The sequence below is a fragment of the Myotis myotis genome, unplaced genomic scaffold (assembly GCF_014108235.1).
Source record: "Myotis myotis isolate mMyoMyo1 unplaced genomic scaffold, mMyoMyo1.p scaffold_m19_p_1, whole genome shotgun sequence".
NCBI classification, from domain to species: domain Eukaryota; kingdom Metazoa; phylum Chordata; class Mammalia; order Chiroptera; family Vespertilionidae; genus Myotis; species Myotis myotis.
In genome coordinates, this window is record NW_023416313.1 from 123,823,478 (window position 1) to 123,849,227 (window position 25,750).

Sequence of the window (25,750 nt, forward strand, 5' to 3'; positions counted from 1 at the left end):
GAGAGATTTTACCCCAGAGGAAAAAGGATAGCAAGAGAACCACAGCATACCTCACTGCCATGGATGTTTGAAGCCTTTGCTATGGAGGACTCCTACAGTATTCACCAATGCTGATCCTAGTTCAGCGGTTCTCAACCTGTGGGTCGCAACCCCTTTGTGGGTTGAATGACCCTTTCACAGGGGTTGCCTAAGACCATCGGAAAACACATATATAATTACATATTGTTTTTGTGATTAATCACTATGCTTTAATTATATTTAATTTGTAACAATGAAAATACATCCTGCATATCAGATATTTACATTATGATTCATAACAGTAGCAAAATTACAGTTATGAAGTAGTAATGAAAATAATTTTATGGTTGGGGGTCACCACAACATGAGGAACTGTATTAAAGGGTCACAACATTAGGAAGATTGAGAACCACTGTCCTAGCTGATGGAGCTGCCTGGACTGCCCTCAAGCCCCCTATCTATTCAGGGCTGGAATTGTGGCTGTGATGAGACCTGTCCTCGGGGTCACCAGAAGCTGCTGCACCACATTTTCTGAGATTTGGAAGCCACAGCATCTTATCATCTATGGGACCAGAGGAGTTGCCACTGCTCCAGGTCCTAGGTTGTGTCTTTGACTTGCCATCACTAGACCAAGTTGCTGCTGCTCCATACTCCATCCTGTGTGTCCTGACACTTAGCTTTAACAGACCATCCCCTGGACATACTGTTGTTCTCTGTGACTGATCCCTCAGGCCAGAGGGAATACTTCGACCTACCATTCCCAGACCGTGATGATACTGCATCCTGCTCCCTGAGCCCAAGCCACCTCTGCACCCTGTTATCCCAGAGTCCAAGTGGCTACTACGTTCCCTCCAATTCCCTCCCACAGTCACTGCAGCAAACTCCAGAGACCTAGACTTTAGTTCCACTGGAAATTAGCATATGCACATACCTCAGACACTAGTGCCACTGCCACAGCAAGTGTACCTTTGTCCCAGGACCCAAGCATTGTGATAGTTCCATGTGTACCTGATCCCAAGATTGTCTCTATTGCTAATCTGAGGGCTAGCACACCAGACCTGGCACCAGGAGGATTTCCTCAGCTGGAACTTCCTCTTACGGGCAAAAAAAGGAGAAGAAGAGAACCACAGCAGCCTTTATCTCCAAGAACCCTAACAGCCTTAGTTGCTACCACCACCTACAGGACCTTTAAAGTCTTGGCCACAGGAGACTCCCCCAGTGTTCCCCAACATTGACTTCAGCTGATGGAACTGTATGGAGAATATACTGCTGTGTCCTCCCAAGAACCATAGATAATGCAACCCTGCCAGTCAGTGACCTCACAGCCACCTTTGAGTGGGGAAATTTATCACCCCTAGAACTGCCTTACAGAAATGCTGAAGGGTGTTTCTCAAGCTGAAACATGACAAAAAGGAAAGTATAAAATCCTCTAAAATAATAAAAGCTTAGGTTTTGAACCAAGATGGTGGCATAGGTAAACCCTGGAAATTGCTGCCTCCCACAACAACTTCAAGAATACAAAGAAAAGACAAAATGGACATCATCCAGAATTACAGGAAGGCTGGCTGAGTGGAAATTCTACAACTAGAAGGAAAGAGAAAAGCGCAATGAGACTCAGAGGAGCCGAGGAAATAAAGTGCAGAGGTACAGAGGCTCGAGCGCGAGCAGAAAGGGGCTGGTACCTGAGAACGTGGCTGTCTTTTTGAATTGGGAGGGAGTCACAAGCTCCCAACTGCTCTGATCTCTAGTTCCGGGAAGTCTCTGGAGACCCGGGACTCATATGGGGAGAGACTGGACTGTCTGGCAGCGGGCAGAACTTGGAACTTGAGGGCGGCTTTCCCTCAGAGGTGCTTGCAGCTAGGACACTGAGACGTGGGGCCCCTTAGGGCAGGGCTGAGGATCAGCCATAGCTGCTTGCTCCACCCTGTTGATTCTCTGAGACACTGCCCCAGGCAGGCTTCGACAGAGGCTTTTGCATATGAATGCCCTGGTCCTTTGCAATCTGAAAATTACCTAACAAATTGCAGCTGGGCCAGACAGACCCAGAACTTCCAAGAGAAGGCCTAAGACCCCACAGCAGCATGCACTGCTTCACAGCAGAGCCTCATATGGGCACCTCCAAACCCCCAAAAAGGAAGGGGAATCTGCAGATCTCTTTGTAGCTCCTGCTGGGTAACCTCAGGAAGAGGTTAAATTAGCACCTCCTTAGATCCAAGAGCCAGTGTACCCAGTGGTGAGAGTGGGACCATCCAGATTACAACTCCTCAGATCCATAAAGGACACACTCAGGGGGCAGACTCAGTGAGCACCAAAGCCCCACTGAAGCAAGTCTTGCCCCAGAAGGGTGTCTTCAGCACAGAAGTTCTCCCACTGCAGACACAGCGGATTATCACTTTCAATTGGCCTGGAGGTCAATTCCTCCCAGTGATAACTACAACAATCAAGGCTTAACTACAACAAGACTACAACAAGACTGTGCACAAAGCCCACAAAGGGATGCACCAAGAGTGTCCACCTCAGGTAACTGGGGAGGCTGAGCCACTGGGCCCTATAGGACACTTAGCACACAAAGCCACTCTACCAACACAGGGAAGCATAAAAAATGCAGAGACAAAGAAACAGGTCACAAATGACAGAAATGGAGGAAAGCAAACGACTGGATATAGAGTTCAAAACCACATTTATAAGGTTTTTCAAGAATTTTCTGAAAACCGCCGATAAATTTAGTGAGAACCTGGATGATATGAAAAAAGACCAACTAGAAATTAAGCATACACTGACTGAAATAAAGAATAATATACAGAGATCCAACAGCAGACAAGAAGATCCCAAGAATGAAGTCAAAGATTTGAAATACGAAGAAGCAAAAAATACCCAACCAGAAAAGCAAAAAGAAAAAAGATTCCAAAAATATGAAGATAGTGTGAGGAGCCTCTGGGACAACTCCAAACGTATCAACATCTGAATTATGGGGGTGCCAGAAGAAGAGAGAGAGCAAGATATTGAAAACCTATTTGAAGAAATAATGACAGAAATCTTCCCCTACCTGATGAATGAAATAGACTTACAAGTCCAGGAAGCACAGAGAACCCAAAACATAAGGAACCCAAAGAGGACCACACCAAGATACATCATAATTAAAATGCCAAGAGCAAAAGACAAAGAGAGAATCTTAAAAACAGCAAGAGAAAGACAGTCAGTTACCTACAAGGGAGTACCCATATGACTGTCAGCTGATTTCTCAACAGAAACGATGCTGGCCAGAAAGGAGTGGCAAGAAATATTCAAAGTGATGAATAGCAAGAATCTACAACAAAGATTACTTTACCCAGCAAAGCTATCATTCAGAATTGAAGGCCAGATAAAGAGCTTCACAGATAAGAAAAAGCTAAAGGAGTTCATCACCACCAAACCAGTATTATATGAAATGCTGAAAGGTATTCTTTAAGAAGAGGAAGAAGAAAAAGGTAAAGATACAAATTATGAAGAGCAAATACATATCTATCAACAAGTGAATCTAAAAATCAATTGAATAAAAAATCTGATGAACAGACTAAACTGGTGAATATAATAGACCAGGGGCATGGAAAGGGAGTGGATTGACAATATTTGGGGGGAAAGGGGTGTGGGGGTGCAGGAAGAGACTGAACAAAAACCGTACACCTATGGATGAGGACAGTGGGGGGTGGTAAGGGCAGAGGGTGGGGTGGGAACTGGGTGGAGCACAGCTATGGGGAGGGGGGAAGAGGAACAACTGTAATAATCTGAACAATAAAGATTTAATTAAAAAAATAATAAAAGCTTAATATGCTAATTAGACCAGATGTCCTTCCAGAAGTCCTTTGGAAGACCTTTCAGATGAAGCCAGGGCTGTGAGGGAAGCCCGGGTCCCAGATGCTTGTCTGCGGCCAGAGGGAAGCTTGGGTCTTGGGTGCCAGAGGAAAGCTGGTGCCGGCAGCTGGGGGAAGGTAGGCCTACTCTTGCATGAATTTTGTGCATCAGGCCTCTAGTATATAATAAAAGCCTAATATGCTAAGTGTCTGGTCGTCCCACCGTCTGTTCAATGAATCAAAGCATAATATGCTAATGATATGCTAAGGCCGCTCAACCGCTTACTATGATGTGCACTGACCACCAGGGGGCATATGCTCTCACTGGTAGGTTAGCTTGCTGCTGGGGTCCGGCCAATTGGGACTGAGCAAGATGCCCTGGAGCCCTCCCATGGTCCCTCTCCAGCCCTGATCCTGTATGGGTGGGATCCCTCAGCCTGGCCTGCACCCTCTCACAATCCGGGACACCTTGGGGATGTTGGAGAGCTAGTTTTGGCCTGATTCCTCAGGCCAGGCCAAGGGACCCCACTGGTGCACGAATTTGAGCACCGGGCCTCTAGTCTATTGATAAGATTAATATATAGTCAAATTCAAAACACTCTAAATAGTGATTTGTAAATCACATTGACTCTAGCACAGTGATGGCGAACCTATGACACACGTGTCAGAGGTGACATGTGAACTCATTTTTTTGGTTGATTTTTCTTTGTTAAATGGCATTTAAATATATAAAATAAATATCAAAAATATAAGTCTTTGTTTTACTACAGTTGCAAATATCAAAAAATTTCTATATGTGACACGGCACCAGAGTTAAGTTAGGGTTTTTCAAAATGCTGACACACTGAGCTCAAAAGGTTTGCCATCACTGCTCTAGCATATGTTAAAAAGCAGAAATATTTAAAATAACTATAGCCATAATATTATGTTAATGGATACTATACAAAAGATGTAAATTGAGACATCATCAAAATAAATTGGAAGCAAGCAAATGTGTAGAACTTCTTTATGGAATTTAAGTTATCAGTTTAAATTAGACTGTTATAACTATAAGATGTACTATAAAAGCCTTATGATAATCACAAAGCAAAAAACAATAATAAATACAGAAATGATAAAGAGAAAATAATAAAAGCATATTACTACAAAAACCTGCAAAAAAATAAATGCACAAAGGATAGCAAGAGAGAAAACAGGGAACTATAAAAAATTCAGAAAGTAAAATGGTGTTAGTAAATCCTTATCTATTAATAATTACTCTAAATTTGTAAATGGTTTAAAATCACCAATTAAGTGACGTGAAATTGTTGAAAGGATAAAATAAAAAAAACCAAGACTCTGACTTCAAGAAACTCAGTTAAGCTTTCAGGGCACTCATAGGATAAATGCATGGAAAAGGTATTAATGCAAATGAAAGCCAAAAGAGAGCAATAGTAGCTATATTTACATCAGACAAAATAGACTTTTGGCTTAAAATGATCAAGAGAATTAAAGTAATCATATAATGATAAAGAGGTCAATTCATTAAGAGGATATAATAATCATAAATATATATATGTACCCAATATTGAAGTACCTAAATATATTAAACAGTTATTAACAAACATGGAGGTTAAAAATAGGCAGTAAAGCAATAATATTGGAGGACTTTAATAATCCACCCTCAAGGATAGACTAGAAATAAAATTAATCCTATAAAATAAAGAGGTAATATACAAATTGACCGTCATGCCCTCACACAAGATGGCTGCCCCCATGTGGTCAAAGATGGCCACCACAAGAGGGCTGGCAGGGGAGGGCAGTTAGGAGAGACCAGGCCAGCAGGGGAGGGCAGTTGGGGGTGACCAGGCCAGCAGGGGAGGGCAGTTGGGGGTGACCAGGCCAGCAGGGGAGGGCAGTTGGGGCCAATCGGGCTGGCAGGGGAGAAGTTAGGTGTCGATCAGGCTGGCAGGTAAAAGCGGTTAGGGGCAATCAGGCAGGCGATAGGTTGGGAGCCAGCAGTCCTGGATTGTGAGAGGGATGTTGACATCCCTCGAGGGGTCCCAGATTGGAGAGGGTACAGGGTGGGCTGAGGGACAACCCCCCCAAAAAAATTTGTTCACTGGGCTTCTAGTTAGTAAATAATAGACTTGAACTACACTTTAGCCCATATAGTTTTAACAGACACATGCAGAGCACTCAAAGCAACAACAAAAAAGGATCACCCCCATTCTTCTTAGATTTGGATGTGCTGATATTTTGGAAATAGCTCTTCCTAGAGGTATTTTCATTGTTCCAAGTGCACATGGAACACTCTACAAATTAGAGCATATATTAAGTGACAAAACAAGTCTTAAGAATTTAAGAAGATTGAAATTATATCAAATATTATCTTTTGACCAAAATTTCATGAAACCAAAAATCAGGAGGAAAGCTGGGAAGTCACAAATATTTGGAAATTAAACAACATACCAATGGATGAAAGAAAAAAATCAAAGGGAAATTTAAAAATCTAATAGTACCCAAAAATGGAAACATAATATACCAAAACTTATGAGACACAGCAAGATCACTCCTGGTTTTAGTGACAAATGACTAGATCAAGAAACAAGAAAGCTCTCAAATAAACATCCTAATTTTACATTCCAAGAAACTAGAAAAGAAGCAAGAAATTAAACCTAAAGTTAGCAGAAGGAATTTAATAATACAGATGAGAGCAGAATTGAAAAAAAGAAGACTAGTAAAACAATAGAAAAAAAATCAATAAAACTAAGACTTGGTTTTTAAAAAAAATAAAATTGACCAACTTGAGGTAGACTAAGAAAAAAAATAGATGACTCAAATTAAAAAAATTCTAAACAAAAGAGAAAGACAATACTACTGATACCACAGAAATTCAAAGGATAATAAAGCTACCAATAATTACATACCAATAAATTAGGTAAGTCAGATTAAGTGAATAAATTCCTAGAAACATCCAACCTAACTAAACTGAATCATAAAGAAATGGAAAATCTTAACAGACCAAAAATAAATAAGGAGACTAATTTTTCATAGTAGCTTAAAAAATACATTTAGCACTGTTGGACACTTGGATTGCTTCTATCGTTTGGCTGTCATAAAATATCTGTTCATATCTCGGCTTTTTATTCATTTGGGCATATATCTGGAGTGGAATATTTGAATCATATGGTAATGCTATTTTTAATATTTTGAGGAATCACCATACTGTTTTTTCATTACAGCTGTACCATTTCACACCCCCATCAGTAGTGCACAAAAGTGCTAATTTCTTCACATCTTACCCAACACTTCCTCTCTTTGCTTTTTTATTTTCAGTGATAGCCATCATGTTGGGTGTGAAGTGATAACTTATTGTGCTTTTTATTTGCATTTCCTTAATGAATAGAAATGTTTACCATATTTTCATGTGCCTATGGCTATTTGTATATCTTCTCTGGAGAAATACATGTCTATTAAAGTTCTTTGCTCATTTTTTTAATCAAGTATTTTGTTTTCAAGTATTTTGTTTCATTGAGTTTTAGAGGTTCTGTCTATATTCTGGACATTAGCTGATCATATATGTGATTTGTAAATATTTTCTCCCATTCTGTGGTTGGCCTTTTACTTTATTAATATTGTCCTTTATTAAACAATTTTTAAATTTTGATGAAATTTGCCTATTTCTTCTTTGTTTGACTGTGCCTTTGATGTAATATTCAAGAAAATATTGCAGCATTATTCATGATGGCCAAAACTTGGAAACAGCCAAAGTGTCCTGCGATAGAGGATTGGATAAAGAAGATGTGGTATATAAACACACACAATGGAGTACTACATGGTCATAAGAAAGGATGAAATAGCATCATTTACAATAACATGAATGGACCTTGAAAACATTATACGAAGTGAAATAAGTCAGATAGATAAAGCTAAGAGCTATATGATTTCACTCATATGTGGAATATAAAACTGAAACTTCTGAACACAAACAGCAGTGTGCTGGTTGCTGAAGGGAGGAAGGTGGGAAGAGGGTTCCTAATATGAGGTGACAGGTGAAGACTTGACTTTGGGTGGTAGGCACATGGTCATATATACAGATTTTGTAATTTAGTAATCCACACATGAAACCTATGTGTCCATGATGACTAATGTCACTCCAATAAAACTTAATTTAAGAAAAAAAAAAAAGAGGCTTTTTGCCGCCTCTCCATCAGAGAGGATGGCGCCCACCTGGCCCCAGCTTAAAATCTATTTCTGCATCCTGGTCTTTCTTTAATTTCTTAATCCCCAGCTCCTCCACTCAGCAAATGGACTGTTTCCTTTTCCATGTGGGACATGGAAGAGAGAGAAACAGCCCCCCACATTTGGCGCCCCCCAACAGGGACTGAGTACGGAGGCAAGAGAAGAAAGCGAGGGGGTCACTCCCAGAAGCGTGTGCACACAAATTCAAAGGAATAAGAAGAACAGCTCCCAGGCCATGTGGATTCCTGCAACAACAGATCCCAACTGACCAGATTGCTCCAGCCACAAAGACAGGAAAGACAGTTCAGAGATGGAGATGGTGAAGACGCCTTGTCATGATAGCAGTCAGCACCTGTGCATCGCTGCAGGTTGCCCAGGACCAAGAGCAAGGAAGAAGGAGCAATGCAGCCAATTCGGGTGCCAGAGCATTACATCCGTCACCACAATGGACTCAGACATTCACTAAAAAGGACTAAGTACTGCCCTAATGACAGCAAAAGTGAAGAAAAAGAAAACTGAAAGATGCAAGGGACTGTTGTGCCAATATGAAGTCATCTGAAGAAGTTAACGACTGAAGCGCAACAGATTGTGGAAAAGCAAGAAGTTGAAGCTACTTCTTCAACATTGTTCCTGCTCATGCTAGCATCTGTTAGCTGCCAGTCTTCTGCAAAGTCTTGCGCAGCCAAGTCCAAGGACTCTGAGTAAATATATACCAGCAGCAAAATAGACTTTTTTTCATTTAGTAGCAAAAATGTTAATATGTTTATAGTTCTGATTTCTCATATTGTTGTTTTGCATTGGCATTGTTTTGTTATTATTTAATAGCCAGTTTTATTCTTAATGTTCAAATTTTGAAAATGATAACATGTATGTAGTTTAGCTTTTGCATTTGCATTGTTTGCAATTGTTTTAATTCTACAGCCCTACTATTAATGTTTAAAATTTTACTTTTATTATAGTAGCTTAAAAAACAAAAACGGGGGAGATGTAGAGGGCTGCCTGGGAGGCACCTAGGCATTTTCGTATAATTATTGTCAACTGAACTCAGAGCATAGGTAGAGCCACGCCCTGGGAACATGCTTCCCCAATAAGGCTGGACATGTTACTCAGGCAGGGGCAGAACTAGATATGTAAATCTAGGCCTTTAAAATAAACCTGCTGTGTGGCTCAGCCCGCTTTTTGCCGCCTCTCCATCAGAGAGGATGGCTCCCACCTGGCCCCAGCTTAAAATCTATTTCTGCATCCTGGTCTTTCTTTAATTTCTTAATCCCCAGCTCCTCCACTCAGCAAATGGACTGTTTCCTTTTCCATGCGGGACATGGAAGAGAGAGAAACAGCCCCCCACAGGACAGCACAATTACTCTAAATTGTCCTGACAACTCAGTGATCCGGAGACCCAAAACTGTAATTTAGATAACATGCCTAAGTTTAACCCAGGTTACCCAAGGGCTCTAGATAATGTACTTCTGTCAATTCAGTGACCCCGAGACCCGAAACTGTAATTAACATGCTTAAATCTGCTTCTGTAATCTGTGTTATTTTTTTGGGGGGGGAGCCAGGTGCCACATTCCAAACCCTGGGATGTAATCAATACCTTTGTGATTTTTGCCTATATAAGTCTGGTTTTGCCACCATCCTAGGGCTATGAGATTTGGGAATGCCCCCTCATAGTCCCGGATTGCAATAAATGTGACTCTTTAAAAAAAAAAAGAAAAAAAAGAAAAGAAAACATTGTCATATGTTTTCTTCTAAGAGTTTTATAGCTTAGCACTTATTTTTAGGTCTTTAATCTACTTTAAGCTAATTTTTGCATATGGTGTAAGATAAGGGTCCAATTTCACTCTTTTGCTTGTGGATATCTACTTTTCTCAGCACAATACGTTGCAACAGTTCTCCTTTTCCCATTGAATAGTCTTGGCATTCTTGTCAAAAATTATTTCAGTATATATGTGAGGGTTTCTTTTTGAGTCCTCTATTCTATTTCCTTGATTATGTATCTGTCTTTATGTCATTACCACACTGTTTTGATTATGGTAGCTTTGAAGTAAGCTTTGAAATTATGAAGTGCCCTTAAGATTCCATATGAATTTTAAAATGCATATTTCTATTTCTTCAAAAAACATCAGTGAGATTTTGATAGAAATTGTATGAAATCTGTAGCACAATACACCTTAAAAATATTGTTTGCCATTCTATAAAAAGTCTAGTGCTGGGTAATATGTTGGAAAACAAACCTTTCATGAATTTGCTAGGAGAATTATTAACTAAAGTCATTTAGAAAATAATTTGTCAATATGTATATATTAAAATAAAGACATATATACCCTTTAATACAGCAATTCCAGTTTATATGGCCTATAGAAATATAATTACCACAGTATAAATATATAGACACAATGATATTTATTGCGCCATTGCTTGTAGTAGTAAAACTAATTTTAAAAAAAATTCTCACCAGAGGATACATGTTCCATTGATTTTTTTTTTAAAGAGAGAATTTAGGGAGGGAGGAGGGGGAGACAGAGAGAGAGAGAGAGAAACATTGATGTGAGAGAGGCACATTGATTAGTTGCCTCCCACAAGCACCAGACTAGGTTGGATCTAGCCTGCAACCAAGGTATGTGCCATTGACTGGGAATCGAACCCATGACCATTTGGTCTGAGGGCCAATGCTCTAATCAGAAGCAAAACTGGCCTTTGAGTAAAACAAAATTGGTAAAAATTATAAATATCATTCAATAGAGAAATGGTTGAATAGCACATTCATATTGTAAAATATTATGCACCCGAATAGTTGCAACAATCCTGAGAAAGAAGAACAAAGTAGGTAGGATCTCAATACCAGATATCAAGCTGTATTACAAAGCCACTCTTCTCAAAACTGCCTGGTACTGGCACAAGAACAGACATACAGATCAATGGAATAGAATAGAGAACCCAGAAATCAACCTAAACCACTAAGCTCAATTAATATTTGACAAAGGAGGCAAGAACATACAATGGAGTCAAGACAGTCTCTTCAATAAATGGTATTGGGAACATTGGACAGATAAATGCAAAACAATGAAACTAGACCACCAACTTACACCGTACACAGAAATAAACTCAAAATGGATAAAAGACTTAAACATTAGATAGGAAACCATAAAAGTCTTAGAGGAATCAACAGGCAGCAAAATCTCAGACATATGCTGAAGCAATTTCTTCACCAATACAGCTCTAGGGCAATGGAAACTGAAGAGACAATAAACAAATGGGACTACATCAAAATAAAAAGCTTTTGCACAGCAAAAGAAACTATCAATAAAACAACAAGAAAGCCCACTGCATAGGAGAACATACTTGCCAATGTTATCACTGATAGGGTTTAATCTCCAACATTTACAGAGAACTTATACAACTTAACAAAAGGAAGATAAACAATCCAATCAAAAAATGGGCAAAGGACCTCAATAGATACTTTTCGAAAGAAGACATAAGGAAGGCCAAGAGACATATGAAAACATGCTCAACGTCACTAATCATTTGAGAGATGCAAATCAAAAAGACGATGCAGTACCATCTCACACCTGTCAGAATGGCTATCACCAACAAATCAACAAATGACAAGTGCTGGAGAGGATGCGGCACTGCTGGTGGGAATGCAGACTGGTGCAGCCACTGTGGAGAACAGTATGGAGTTTCCTCAAAAAACTAAAAATGGAACTCCCATTTGACCCAGTGATCAATGGAATAGAATAGAGAACCCAGATATACTCCTTCTTCTAGGAATATATCCCAAGAAGCCAGAAACACCAATCAGAAAGGATATATGCACCCTTATGTTCATAGCAGCACAATTCACCATAGCTAAAATTTGGAAACGGCCTAAGTGCCCATCAGCAGATGAATGGATTAGAAAACTGTGGTACATCTACACAATGGAATACTATGCTGCTGTAAAAAAGGAATTCTTACCACTTGCAACAGCATGGATGGAACTGGAGAGCATTATGCTAAGCAAAATAAGCCAGTCAGAGAAAGATAAATATCACATGATCTCACTCATTTATGGAATATAATGAACAACATAAACTGATGAACAAAAATAGATCCAGAGACAGAGAAGCATTGATCCGACCATCAAACCTCAGAGGGAAGTTAGGGGACGGTGGGGTAAGTGGGAGAGATCAACAAAAGGACTTGTATGCATGCATATAAGCCTAACCAATGGACACAGACACCAGGGGGTGAGGGAATGAGTGGAGGGATGGGGGTGGGGGGGCAATGGGGCAATAAGGACACATATGTAATACCTTCATCAATAAAGAAAAAATATTATGCAATAATTGAAAGGTGTGAAAGATAAAAAAAAATCTATATCCATATACCTGGATCAGAGGTAAGGAGGATCCATGCATATAATCCTATCCTCTATAATAAAAGGCTAATATGAAAATTGATTGAACGGTGGAATGACCAGTCACTATGACATGCACTGACCACCAAGGAGCAGACACTTAATGCAGGACCTTCCCCTTGGTGGTCAGTGCGCTACCACAAAAAAAATGCCACTCAGCCAGAAGCCGGGCTCACAGCTGGCGAGTATAGCCATGGTGGTGGGAGCCTCTCCCGCCTCTACAGCAGCACTAAGGATGTCCGACTGCTGGCTTATAAAGTGGACCTAAGCCATCAGTCAGACATTCTCCAAGGGCTTCTGGATTGCGAGAGGGCACAGACCAAGCTGAGCCGCCCCCTCCCTTCAGTGCACTGATTTTGTGCACTGGGCCTCTAGTTATTGTATAACTAGAAAACACACACACAAGTTTGAAGAAAAGTTTGGGAAAATATCTTGGCTCATAAGATTGGTTGTCTGGGAAAGGGGTCCACAGTTTTGAGGTTATTAGTAAATAGAGACTATAAAAAGAGTATAATGCTTTATTTCATATATTGTATAGCACTGATTCTTTTACCTTTGTAGATAGATTTCCTTGGTTTAGAGATCACAGCAGGCAGAGTATTTGTCACTTCAACATCTTTTTTCTTTGAGATTGATTTTTTTGGATGCACTAAAAAATGAAAATATTATTAATAAAGTACCCTAGAAATGACCTAATTTTAACCTTTAAAAAGCTAAAAATAAATTTTAATCCACTTCTAAACCATAACTTCCTTATGTTTTTCTAATAATTTAGATAACATAGCTTTACTAATAAAAATATTTTCTCTCTGATTTTTCCTTGGTTAGTACTTGATATTTATGAACATAACTAGTAAGAATGCAAATCAAGAAAAAGATATTCTGTAAATAAAAATGTCAGAAAAAGGAACTTTTTTATAGTAGGAAAATAAAACACTTTAACAACTCAATAAGTAAATCATCAGATAAAATTGTTATTTCTATTTGCAATAACATATACTTATTTAAAAAGAAATTTACATTCCCATAGTAAAAAATTTAGTGTATAATGGAAGGAGTGATGCTTAGAAATGCTATTGTAAAAATACATATTTTTAGATTGTTATAAACTACACAATAATAAAAATATTTTGAACATGCTCATTTAGGGAAAAATACAATACAAAAAGCAGAATATGGGCATTTAGAAAATACTTTTTCAGCGATAACGTGAAAAAGTACTATCTTTTATGTGTTAATGCGTTGAATTTTCATAATGCATGTCTTGCAAAGAAATAGATCATTCAACTTTTCAATTTTTAAGACATATGTTTATTTAAAAATGTTTATCTGCCATTACTTTTAGATTAAAAACTTATGATGGAAAATAGAAATATGTATGTATCATCATTTTCATTTAATCCACACCACACAAAAAAATATCATTATTATTGTTCTCTAATTATGGAGTAAAAATTTGGATAGTAGATTATTTGTTAGTTCTTACTCTCTTCCTTTTGTTTTGTTAGACAATATTACTACTTATAATTAATATCTCTGTCAAAGAGAAGGCTTAGAAGAGAAAACCAAAATTGTAGATAAAAGTAGGAGCTACATAAATAGAAAGCAGTATTGTACGTATGTGATATAAAATGGCTGGTGAATCTAAAATCAATTACATTTTTCGAAAATATGCTAAAAGATTCTTATTTCACTATCTAGCAGTTAGTAGGAAGAAGAATATAGCTTATTTAAACATAAAGGCATATTATAATTATTTTTTAATTTTGCAGGTTTGTTTGCCCACTATATATTACTTTAATTAACAGTCAAATTTAACTTATCTCTGAATTATACAGGGTGTGCAGCAAAGGTAGTTTTACAGTTATTTGTACGGAAAATAGTACAATAATTAATACATAATAATTTGAGAATAAACTTTTGTATACTCACTACTGTAAACCTACTTTTGCCCAAACCTGTAAAACATAGATTAGTAAAATGTAAAATATAGCTAATAGACATGATAATAAGAGAGGCAGAGTTAGAATAAAAACTGGCAAAAGTATTGATATAATTACTAGAGCCCTGATGCACGAAATTCGTGCAAGGAGCTCCACCCTCACAGCTGTGGCAGCTTGCCTTGGCCCTCACAGCCTTGGCTTCGTCTGGAAGGTCTTCCGGAAAGTCGTTCGGCTGTCCAGTCTAATTAGCATATTACACTTTTATTATAGATTTTGGGTTTTAGAGAACATAATAGATCAAAGAAAAATCATCTACATTTTTAAAAAGTTCTCATTCAATATCTGTAGGAAATGCACTAGGGTAATGTTTATGTAATGCTCCTGGAGCAATGCATAATAAGTAGGGTCTGTAAATAAGTTGTTAGATATTAGTGGATTAGATGGCTGAGGAAATGGTAATGAAGGGAAAGGGAAAAATGAACATAATGTTTATTTTTCTTCCCACTAGTCTTCATGTTAAGTCTTTATATTGCAGAACCTATCTTAGATGGACATAAAAGAGAAACATATAAGGAAGAGAATTATAAAATGAGTTTATCTCAGTCATCTGCACTATCTATCATAGTGCAAGAAAGCTATGTTGCAGGAAAGGAAAAATGGAGTTTCAATTTAGTGATAGTGGGGAAGGAAGAGCCATGACAGGGACACTAATCATCCACTAAGAATACATTTACTTCCACTTATGTTTTGCTAAACTATAGTATTACTACAGATAATACAATCTAATTGTTTTCATAATTAAAACTTTATTAATGTAAAAAGTCATATTTTACACTAAAATATTAATAATTACCTGGAGATTCTTTTTTCAGTGAAGGAAAACGGATGCCTTTATAAATGCTTGACTTAGCCCTAGGTCTTGTATTAAATGCTTTTGAACTTTCAGTCATATGGGGTGAAAAGTCTTCATAAGTTTCGCCTAGAAATATTTAGAAAATATGTTAGATATAATATGGATTGTTTAAAATTACTTTTAATACACAGTGAGTTAGTTGCCAATAGCAGTAAAATGTTTAAAAAAATTGGAGGTATTAGAAGATTGGAGGGTAATGGTTAAGGGTTGTGGAGGTTGTTTTTCCCCCCATAATTAAAATGTTCCAAAATTAAGTGTGGTGATGAAAGCACAACTCTGTGAATGTGTACTAAAATCCACTGAATTTCACATGTTAAATGAGTAAATTATATGTGAATTATATCTCAATAAAGCTATTAAAAAGATTAACATCTGATTTATCATTACAAAGAGTGGAGAAAAAAGGTAGTGGAATGATATTTTCAAAGTGCTGAAAACAAAAATTCACAACCAAGATTTTTATACCCAGAAAAATTATTATTAAAAATAAAGTTAAACAAAGTCATTCCCAGGTAAAAAGCAACTAAGAAATTTTGTTGTTATATTAGCAAACATGTCTTAAAGAACTACTGAAGGAAATACTTCAGGTGAAACAGAATGATACCAGGTGGTAACTCATATCTACATGAAGATATAAAAAATAGCTTGTAGGTAATTATATCAATAAATATAAATGACACTATATACATTTTTTACTCTTTTCTTCAATTAACTAGTTAAAAGACAAGTGAATAAAATTTTATTGCTGGGCACATAAAACAAAACTCAGTTTTACTTCTATATATGAGAACTGAATAATCCAAAAACTAAATCAGAGAAATAATTTTATTTTCAATAACATTGCAAAGAATGATATAGTGATAAATTTAACCAAGGAAAAAGACTTATACTAAAAGTTACAAAACATTGCTGAGGAAAATAAAAACCTAAATCAGTGGTTTTCAACCTTTTTCATCTCATCACACACACACACACACACACACACACACACACACACACACACACACATATTGATTAAGGTATTATATTTGTGTTCTTATTCCCCCCAGTGCAAACCCCACCCCCCTTCATGCCTTCACTCCCCTGACAAAAATATATTTTTTTCCTATCTGACAAAAAAAGGTGTAATTCCACTCTAGCCAGTTTGGCTCAGTGGATAGAGTGTCGGCTTGCAGACTGAAGGGTCCTGGTTTGACTCTGGTTGAAGGCACATGCCCAGGTTGCAGGCTCAGTCTCCAGTAGGGGGTATGCAGAAGGCAGCGATCAATGATTTTTCTCTCATCATTGATGTTTTTATCTCTCCCTCTCCTTTTCTCTCTGAAATCAATAAAAATAATTTTTTTCTTAAAAATGTATAATTTTAATCCACTCATCTGCTGATGGGCACTTGGGTTGTTTCCAAATCTTGGCTATTGTAAATTGTGCTGCTATGAAAAGAAAGAACTCTTATCATTTGCAACAGCATGGATGGGCCTGGAGAGCATTATGCTAAGCGAAATAAGCCAGTCTGAGAAATATAAATATCACATGATCTCACTCATTTGTGGAATATAATGAACAACATAAACTGATGAACAAAAATAGATCCAGAGGCATAGAAGCATCAAACAATCCATCAGTTCTCAGAGGGAAGGCAAGGAAGAGTGGGGTTGAGGGGGTAAGAGATCAACCAAAGGCTTTGTATGCATGCATATAGGTGTAAGCAATGGACACAGACACTAGGGGGGTGGGAGCATGTGCTGGAGGGTGAGGGTGGCCAATGGGGAAAAAAGGAGAAAAATACTATATGTAATACTTTAAACAATAAAGGATTTTTAAAAAATGTATAATTTTTATTGATTTACAGAAAAATCAACCCCTTTGCTCCAAAGTGACTTTAAAAAAAAAATCAGGTGCACATACTTGTAAATAAGGATTTCTGGTACTATGAATTAAACAATATGATGCAACCTTATTATGCAACATTACCAATAAGATGCAACTAATGACCTATATATTTATGGTTCAAGACGCATTCACAACAGACAGCTATAATTGTGTTGACTATTGCCATTTTGTTATTTGACAATCTAAGGAAAAAAGAGGTTAGTTCCACTTATTAAATAGTCAGGTATTGCATGTTTTAAAAATTCTTGCAGAACACCAGTGTGCTGTGGCACACCAGTTGAAAGTTGCTGATCTAAATAAATAAAAAATTCAATGTTCATGAATTAGAACATCCCTACTTATTATTTATTGAAATATAATTGACCCATAGCATTGTATTAGTTTTCATGTATAATTGAATAGTTTGATATATGTATAAACAGTAAAACCTCAATATAATGGACTAATTTGAATGAGGGTGTATTCATTAAAGATGAAAATCCATTATATAATAAAGTAGGTTTTCTGAATGTGTATGTTAAAAAATTGACAAATTAGTTTACCTGCTTTTATTTATGTAGACACATTTGTGTAATTAAAAGTAAGTATGTATGAAACGTTTAATTTCACAGGAAACTTTCTACATGTGTTACTGTAATTTTAAATTTATACTGAATAGGTCTAGTAAATGCATGCATTCACCAGTCACCACAAGTAAACAAATGCACATAGCTGGGGCATGGCTTAGCGCACATTTGAATATCAGCATGAGTTAAAACTGCTGCAGAAAGTCATGCCATGTGGCAACAGAACTAATTACCACAATAATGCAGTATGATTACATGCTAATCAATTGCTGAACATTATTTAGGAGGGGTAACTCTTGGATTTAAATATGTAGACTATGCTTGGTCAGTATAGCTAAGTTGGTTGAGCATCATCCCAATGCACCCAGGTTGCCAGCTGGACCCCAGTAGTGGGCAAGCAGAAAGCAGCCAATTGATGTTTCTCTGTCATTGGTGTTTCTATCTCTCTTTCCCTCTCCTTCCCTCTGTCTTTAAAAAATAGAATAAAATAAAACCATATTTTTAAAAATTTAAAAACTTTAAAAAGATTAATATGTAGATATGTAATATTTATTTATGTGGGCCATACAGTATTTTTTCCAACATATGGATTATTTGCTAAAATTTATTAAAAATAACAATGAATTACTAACAAAAATTAACCTGAAAATATAATTATAAGCAAATCTTGGCTAAAAGCATTTTAAAATTAACTGGGTGTTAATTTTCAGATATGACATACAGACCAGAAATTTTGTCCATTAAATCAAGGCCCTCAAAATCGAGGTTTTACTGTATTGCAAAATGGTTACTACAAGTATAGTTAACATCCATTATGACACATATTCACAATTTTTTTCTTGCAATGAGAGCTTTTAAGATATACTCTTGAAGCAGTGGCTAAATGAACAATACACTGTTATAATTATATCCCTGCTAGTCTCCCCATTCACTGGAGAGGACCCTAGATGTGTGTTAAATTAGAAGCCTTACCCTTAGGCTGCTTCTTTTAAGATCCGCACATAGATGCTTTCATTGAAAGATTGCTTTCAGTCTGAGGCCTCTGTACTTAGCCTTGGGGGGGGATAGCTAGTTAAGAATCTTTGTTGTTGTTGTTATTACAGTACTGTGGAAGTCACGAACATCGGCCCTGCTGGCCACCAAGGGTGCATCCTCTGAATAGCAGCCAGAAAGCTAGAATACCAGACATATACACAAGCACCTTTTTAGAAGATAGAGTGAGGCAGAGGGAGGGTGCAAAGATATGGCACCTCCTGACCTTCCCAGTCTCTAGAGAGCACTGTAGTCATCCCCTATATGTCTATTAAATTAGAAGCCTGTCCACAGGCCACAGCATTTAAAACAAAAAAATGGCCTCTTTCATTGAAAGACTAGTTTAGCCTGCTGCCTCTGTGCTGGGCCCTGAAATAGAGCCCTGAAGGATGAGTGCACAGGACCCAGTTAAGAATTATATTTTAGTTTGCTATTTCCTTGTGGGTCTTGTGGATACAAGTAAAATTGCCTTTTAGGGATAGATGTGTTAGGGTGTCACCTCTCAGTTGGAAGTCTTAAAAGTTTGGGTGCAAGACGTGGAGTCCAAACCATCCGTTCCTCAGTGAGAATATGGGAGTAGTGAATTTCCTTCCCATTGTGTGTCACTGAACTGGTGGTTTATGACAAGATTTTGTCTCAGCTTTTCCTATTCATTTCAAAGGTTTTTTTTTCCCTTATTACTTGATGTTTAAGAGTCACTCAGCTTGTTTCTGTATTTCTTTCAGAGGGAATAATGAGTGTAGCTGTATATTGGGTGTGGCAGTGAGAGAAGTTCAGGAATCTCTTATGTCACAATTTTGAACTAGAACTCTTGGAATCTTCCTATTTTTAAGATGACTGTTCTCCCAATTGATATATTGACTTGTGGACGAAAGGGGCCACATGCTGACCTGACAAGCTCAGGGGAGGCCTGCATGGCAGTTTTGCAAACTCGGAGACCTAAAGTAACCACAAAGGATGGTCTGAAATTAAACCTTAACTAAAAGCAGTTATGGTGGGCAGTTACGTCCTAAGCCGGTATCTTCACTGATAAGGTCAACCTTTACTGTAACTGAGCATATCTGTCTTTTTGCATCTATGATAACATACCCTTGAAATGTCTGGGTAACTTGTGATTTCCCTGTACCTGGAGCCCCTGGGGAATGGCCAGGTGTGCTGGGCCCAGGACAGATGCAGCAGATTCTTTCATTTGTCATGTTAATTGTTCCTGCACCCACCTAAGTATGTGTCCATCATTTTACTTTTTGTCCTATCCCAGAGGTTTCCCCACTTTGCTTAATCCCACCTCCTTAAATCTGTCACCAATGAATTTCATGTATAAATATGGATGTAACCCTGCCATTCTCCAGAGCACTATTTCAATTCGTTGAGGTTCTGCTTCCCGGTAGACAGTTTGGCTCAAATAAACTCACAAAAATTCTTTACAGGTTTCAATGGTTTTTTACGTTAACAGACTTAATATTGAAACAGGAATTTTTAGGGATGAAAAAGAAAGGTTTAGGAAGTTTTAGAAATTTTAGAAATTAAGAGGACCATGGAAGAAGCACAAGGCTGCAGAGCAGCAGAAGGTATATTTCCATAGAATAGGGGAGCTGAAAAGCTGCAACAGGTACATTTCCATAGAATGAGGGAACTGGAAACAACAGAAGGTCTATATTTACAAAATAAAGGGAAGGAAGCCCCTCCAGAAGGAGAAGAAAGCCCATGTGAGGTTTGACCTTTGAACTCAGGAGTTACTATAGTAACCAGTCTAAGGGAATAGTGACCAATTAGAAGGGATATCAAGACACAAAGATCTGCAGCCTTTATAAAACCATGAAAAAGGGAACTCAGTGGGACCCTTTCCCCCTCCCCATGTGGGAGTCTGTTCTGTGGGACTCTTTTCTCCTCCCCATGTGGGAGTCTGTGTTGTGAGATTCTTTCCCCTTCCCCACGTGGGAATCTGTACTTGTTCTTCAGTGAAATTTCCATCTTTGCTATACCACCTTCCGTCCATGGATTCATTCTTTGACTCTGCTGGACAAAGAGCCTGGGAACCATCCTGCCCAGGGAACACTGTGTGTTCCAGTCCAAAAATTACGTTTCAATATAAACCTTGTCAATACTTCAAGAGGATTTTTTGTGTGCAGAAATTAACAACCTGAAACTAAAATTTATTTGGGAATGCAGAAGATGTAGAATAGCCAAAACCATTTGTAGAAGATAAATAAAACTGTAGGGCATTTTCTTCCTAATTAGGAAATTAACTATTATCTTTTAGTTATCAAAACTGTGCTAAAGTAATAAAATTCAAGTAGATTTGCCCAGCCAGTGTGGATCAGTGGTTGAGCATTGAGCCCATGTATCAGGAGCTCACAATTTGATTCCCAGTCAGGGTACATGCCTAGGTTGCAGGCTAGATCCCAGTAGGGGTCATACAGGAGGTGGCTGCCTTCTCTCTCATCACTGATGTTTCTATCCCTCTCTCCCTTCCTCTCTCTGAAATCAATAAAAATATATTTTAAAAATTCAAATAGGGAGAGGAAAAATGGTGGCTCAATAGGCAGATGTGCTGTGCATCTCATCCTGGGGCCAGACTAGAAATACAACTAAATCTGAGAATATCCACCTGGAATTAACAAATTAGGCCCAGCTGAGGAGGCAGCTTATAACAAGGAAGGACAGGAAACACTTGGAGACCTGTAGAAAGGGTAGTGAGGGCTCCAGAAGGTGGCAGGACGACAGGCCAGTGGGCCGAGAGGGAGAAGAGGAAGTTTCATATGTTTCAGTTCCCTTAGAAAAATAGAAGCCCAGCCCAGACTGAGCACCAGAGCTGCATCCCTTAGCAGCAGGCATAACATCCAAATGTGAAAAGGAAAATCTACAGGGCTGCTGGCTGCTGGTGAGTCTGGACCTGAGACCACAGCCAGGAAAGGCTGCGCCTTGAAAGGCGGCCCTGCAAAACGCTGAACCACAGAGGGAAAGCAGTTCAGTGCTAGGAGGAGAGAAAACTGTGGTTTCATTGTTGTTTGTTTTGTTGTGTCTTTGTTTTTATTCTTTACCCAGAACACAGGACTTTCCAGTCGCATCACTCACCCGAGGCTTTAGCACAGGGAAGGAGGCATGGACTTGAGGTGCTGGAGGAGAGGTGGGGAGGGAAGCAGGGCAGAGAGAGGTAGCCAGGAGCCCTGCCTTGAACTGTTCCTAGGCTCTAAACCTAAGTGACCATTTTTCCCCAGATGATTTAGGCCAGTGGTTCTCAACCTTCTGGCCCTTTAAGTACAGCTCCTCATGTTGTGACCCAAACATAAAATTATTTTCGTTGCTACTTCATAACTGTAACGTTACTACTGTTATGAATCATAATGTAAATACCTGATATGCAGGATGGTTTTAGGTGACCCCTGTGAAAAGGTCGTTCGACCCCCAAAGGGGTTGCAACCCACAGGTTGAGAACCACTGGGCTCTCCCAGTAACCTCAGGGCAGGAGATATAGCCTGCCACACCCTGCATTTTTGAGCTTTACAGAGGAAACAAAAGCAAAGGCCAAGCTTATGGATCTGAATAGTCTCAAGGAGGCCTTAGGACTGAATAGGAAGAGGGCCCTCTGCCTCACTATTCTGGGAACCAGATTGATAAAAACCCCAGGTTGCCAGCCAACCCCATTAGTCTCCATACAAGGATCTCTGTTCAACCAGGGGCAGAGTAATATTATGGGTCACTCATGGAGTAGTCCTAGGACAGGAAAAAACACCCATCATATTCCCTGAAATCAAAACTCAACCCTACCTAAAGCCCGGTCAGGCAAAGAGGGCAGATTGCCTCGCCTGCTTGCAGCCAAGGTCTAAGGAGATAGACACAAGCAGAGGACCAGTGGATTGCCTGGTGCTTCAAGCAGGGTGCTAAAAGCCAAAGACAGTGCCTGACTGTAGTTAGCACCTAAGTAACAGGAAACCCAGAATTGGCAGACAGAACAAAAGAGTTGGGGTTCTAAACCAGCTCCCATGGGCATTAAAATGTGACTGAAGTGGATGACATTTAACATCACTTTTTATTTTTTAATTTTTACTTTCTTATTATTTATTTTATTTTTAATTTTTTGCACATTTTTCTTCCTCTTATTTCTTTTTATCCTCCTGTTTTTCCTCTCCTTTGTCGGTTTTAGTTTTCCCTTTCCTTTCTTCTCCTTTTTAAAAATTGATCTTCTTTATTTGCTTTGTTGATGTGTTATAATTCTGGTCTCTGTTGGTTGATTAATATATCTAATTTCCTCTTCCCTGATCCTACTCCATTTCCCCTTCTCTTTTCTTTTTCTTCCTATGCAATTATTTTTCTCTCTTCCCATTCCCTTTTCTTCTCCTAATTTTTTAACTTGTTTCAGTTCCTAAATTTAGGCCTATCAGCTCTCTCCTCTATTTTCCTTTTCAAAATTTTTTTTCTTCTTGCCTTCTCATTTCTTTTCTCCCTCCTCTATTCTAAACCATGATCCTTCCCCTATTCATCTAATTCCTTAACCTTATCTTCTCTACTTAAGCTCTGCATTTACAGATTCTGCTGCCCCTTTTTTCTGTGTGTCTTTTCTTTGTGTTTTTGGGTTTGTTTTTTTGTTTTGTTGTCCTCATGTTTTTTCTTTCTCTAAAATTCTTACTTTTTTATTCACTTTCCTAATTCTCTTTACTCTGCTGGTCACTTTTGTTGGGGTTATAGTTGTCTTGTGTACATCTGTGTTCTGTTCCTTCTGTGTCATGTCTTGTGTTATATTTTGTACTGTTCAGTCAGCACTTCCACACAGGCTGGAACAATGTGGTAGGGAGTGAGCCACATAATCAGATAGCTTGAGAGGAGACTCCATCCATGAACAGGACAATAACATTTGAGACCCAACTACATCAGGACAACCCAAACATCTCAAGTAGGGGACTTCCTTAAAACACCCAGCCCAGGAGACCTGAGAGACTGCACCACTGGGTCCCACAAAAAATCTACTACAAGAGACCAATCCAAAAACATCTGGGTCGCATAGCAGTTAGATATAATACACAGAAACAAGTTCAAAGGAACAGCAAAAATGGAGAGGCAAAGAATCCCCAAAAGAAATAAAAGTAGGAAACAACAGAAAAAAAACTAAATTAAATGGAGGCAAGCAATTTGTCAGAGAAAGAATTCAGAGTAATGGCTATAAGGATGTTCAAACATCTGGATGAGAAATTCACCAACATGTGTAAGAATCAAGAGGAAATGAAGAATGACATAGCTGCAGTTAAGAACACAATGGAAGGTTTCAACAGTAGAAGAGAAGAAGCTGAGGACCAAATCAGCTAGTTAGAAGACAAAGTAGAAAAAAACACCCAAGCAAAGCAACAAGTGGGGAAAAAAAAAAAGAAAAAGCAGCAGGACAGTCTAAGGCAGTAGTTCTCAACCTTCTGGCCCTTTAAATACAGTTCCTCATGTTGTGACCCAACCATAAAATTATTTTTGTTGCTACTTCATAATTGTAATGTTGCTACTGTTATGAATTGTAATGCAAATACCTGATATGCAGGATGGTCATAGGCGACCCCTGTGAAAGGGTCGTTCGACCCCAAAGGGGTCGTGACCCACAGGTTGAGAACCACTGGTCTAAGGGAACTTTGGGATAACACAAAACAAAACAACATCTGCGTAATATGGGTGTCAGGAGGAGAAGAAGCTGAGCAAGGATTAGAAAACCTGTTTGAAGAAATAGTGACAGAAAACTTCCCTGACTTTGGGAAGACAAAAGTGACACAAGTCCAAGAAGCACACAGAGCCCTAAACAAGGTGAACCTAAAAAGACTGACACCAATATATTTCCCTAATTACATTGGCAAAGTTAAAAGAAAAAGAATCTTAAAGGCCACTAGAGAGAGACAGAAAGTTACCTACAAGGCATCTCTCATTATTCTACAGACTGATTACTCAACAGAAATACATCAGGTCAAAAGGGAATGGCAAGAAATATACAAAGTGATGCAAAGCAAGGGACTGAATCCAAGAATACTTTATCCAGCAAGGTTAACATTCAAAATTTAAGGTGAAATCAGGAGCTTCACAGACATAAAGGGGCTAAGGAAGTTTATTACCACCAAACCAGCAATGCAAGAAATGCTAAAGGGACTGTTTTAAAAAGAAGAAATAGAAAGTGAAGAAGGAACACAGGTATAAAGAATAAAAATGGCAACAAACAAGAACCTATCAATGATAACCTTATACATAAATGGATTAAATGCTCCAATTAAAAGATATAGAGTAGCTGAGTGGGTAAGAAAACATGACCCATATATATGCTGTCTACAAGAGACCCACCTTAGTACTAAAGAGTCAAACAACCTGCAAGTGAAGGAATGGAAAAAAATTTTTCAGGCAAATGAAAAAATATATATAAAAAAACTAGGGTCTATTTTATAGCTGACAAAATAGACCTCAAAATGAAGGCCATAACAATAGATAAGGAAGGCCACTTCATAATACTAAAGGGATGGATACAACAAGAGGCTATAATTCTAGTAAACTTATATGCGCCCAACACAGGAGTATCTAAATATATAAAAAAAAACTTCTGGAAAATATCAAGGGAGAGAGTGACAGCAATACAATCATAGTAGGGTACTTTAATACCCTACTGACATCACCGCACAAATCTTCTAAACAAAAAATCAATAAGGAAACAGCAATCCTAAATTACACTCTAGAACAGATGGAATTAATTGACATTCCACCCCAAAGCCATGGAATATAGATTCTTCTCAAGTGCACAGGGTATATTTTCAAAGATAGATCACATGTAGGGACACAGGCAAAGTCTCTTCAAATTCAAGAAGATTGAAATCATATCAAGCATCTCCTCAGACCACAATGGCATGAAATTAGAAATCAGCTACAATAAAAACGCTCAAAACAAACAAATACATGGAGGCTAAATAGCATGCTATTGGAGAGTG

The 25,750-nt window shown here is 38.3% G+C and overlaps 1 protein-coding gene across 1 annotated transcript in view; it reads right to left on the reverse strand.

Moving 5' to 3' along the window:
* Nucleotides 1-476: 476 nt before the first annotated feature.
* The window catches only part of LOC118669953 (coiled-coil domain-containing protein 7-like), a 208,737-nt gene continuing 183,463 nt past the window's right edge, over nucleotides 477-25,750 (reverse strand). Inside the window, exons 11-13 of the mRNA XM_036336624.1 lie at nucleotides 15,268-15,393; nucleotides 13,025-13,120; nucleotides 477-925 (exon numbers count right to left, since the gene is read on the reverse strand). Coding sequence (XP_036192517.1) covers nucleotides 477-925; nucleotides 13,025-13,120; nucleotides 15,268-15,393 — 671 coding nt within the window. The remainder of the gene's footprint in view (nucleotides 926-13,024; nucleotides 13,121-15,267; nucleotides 15,394-25,750) is intronic.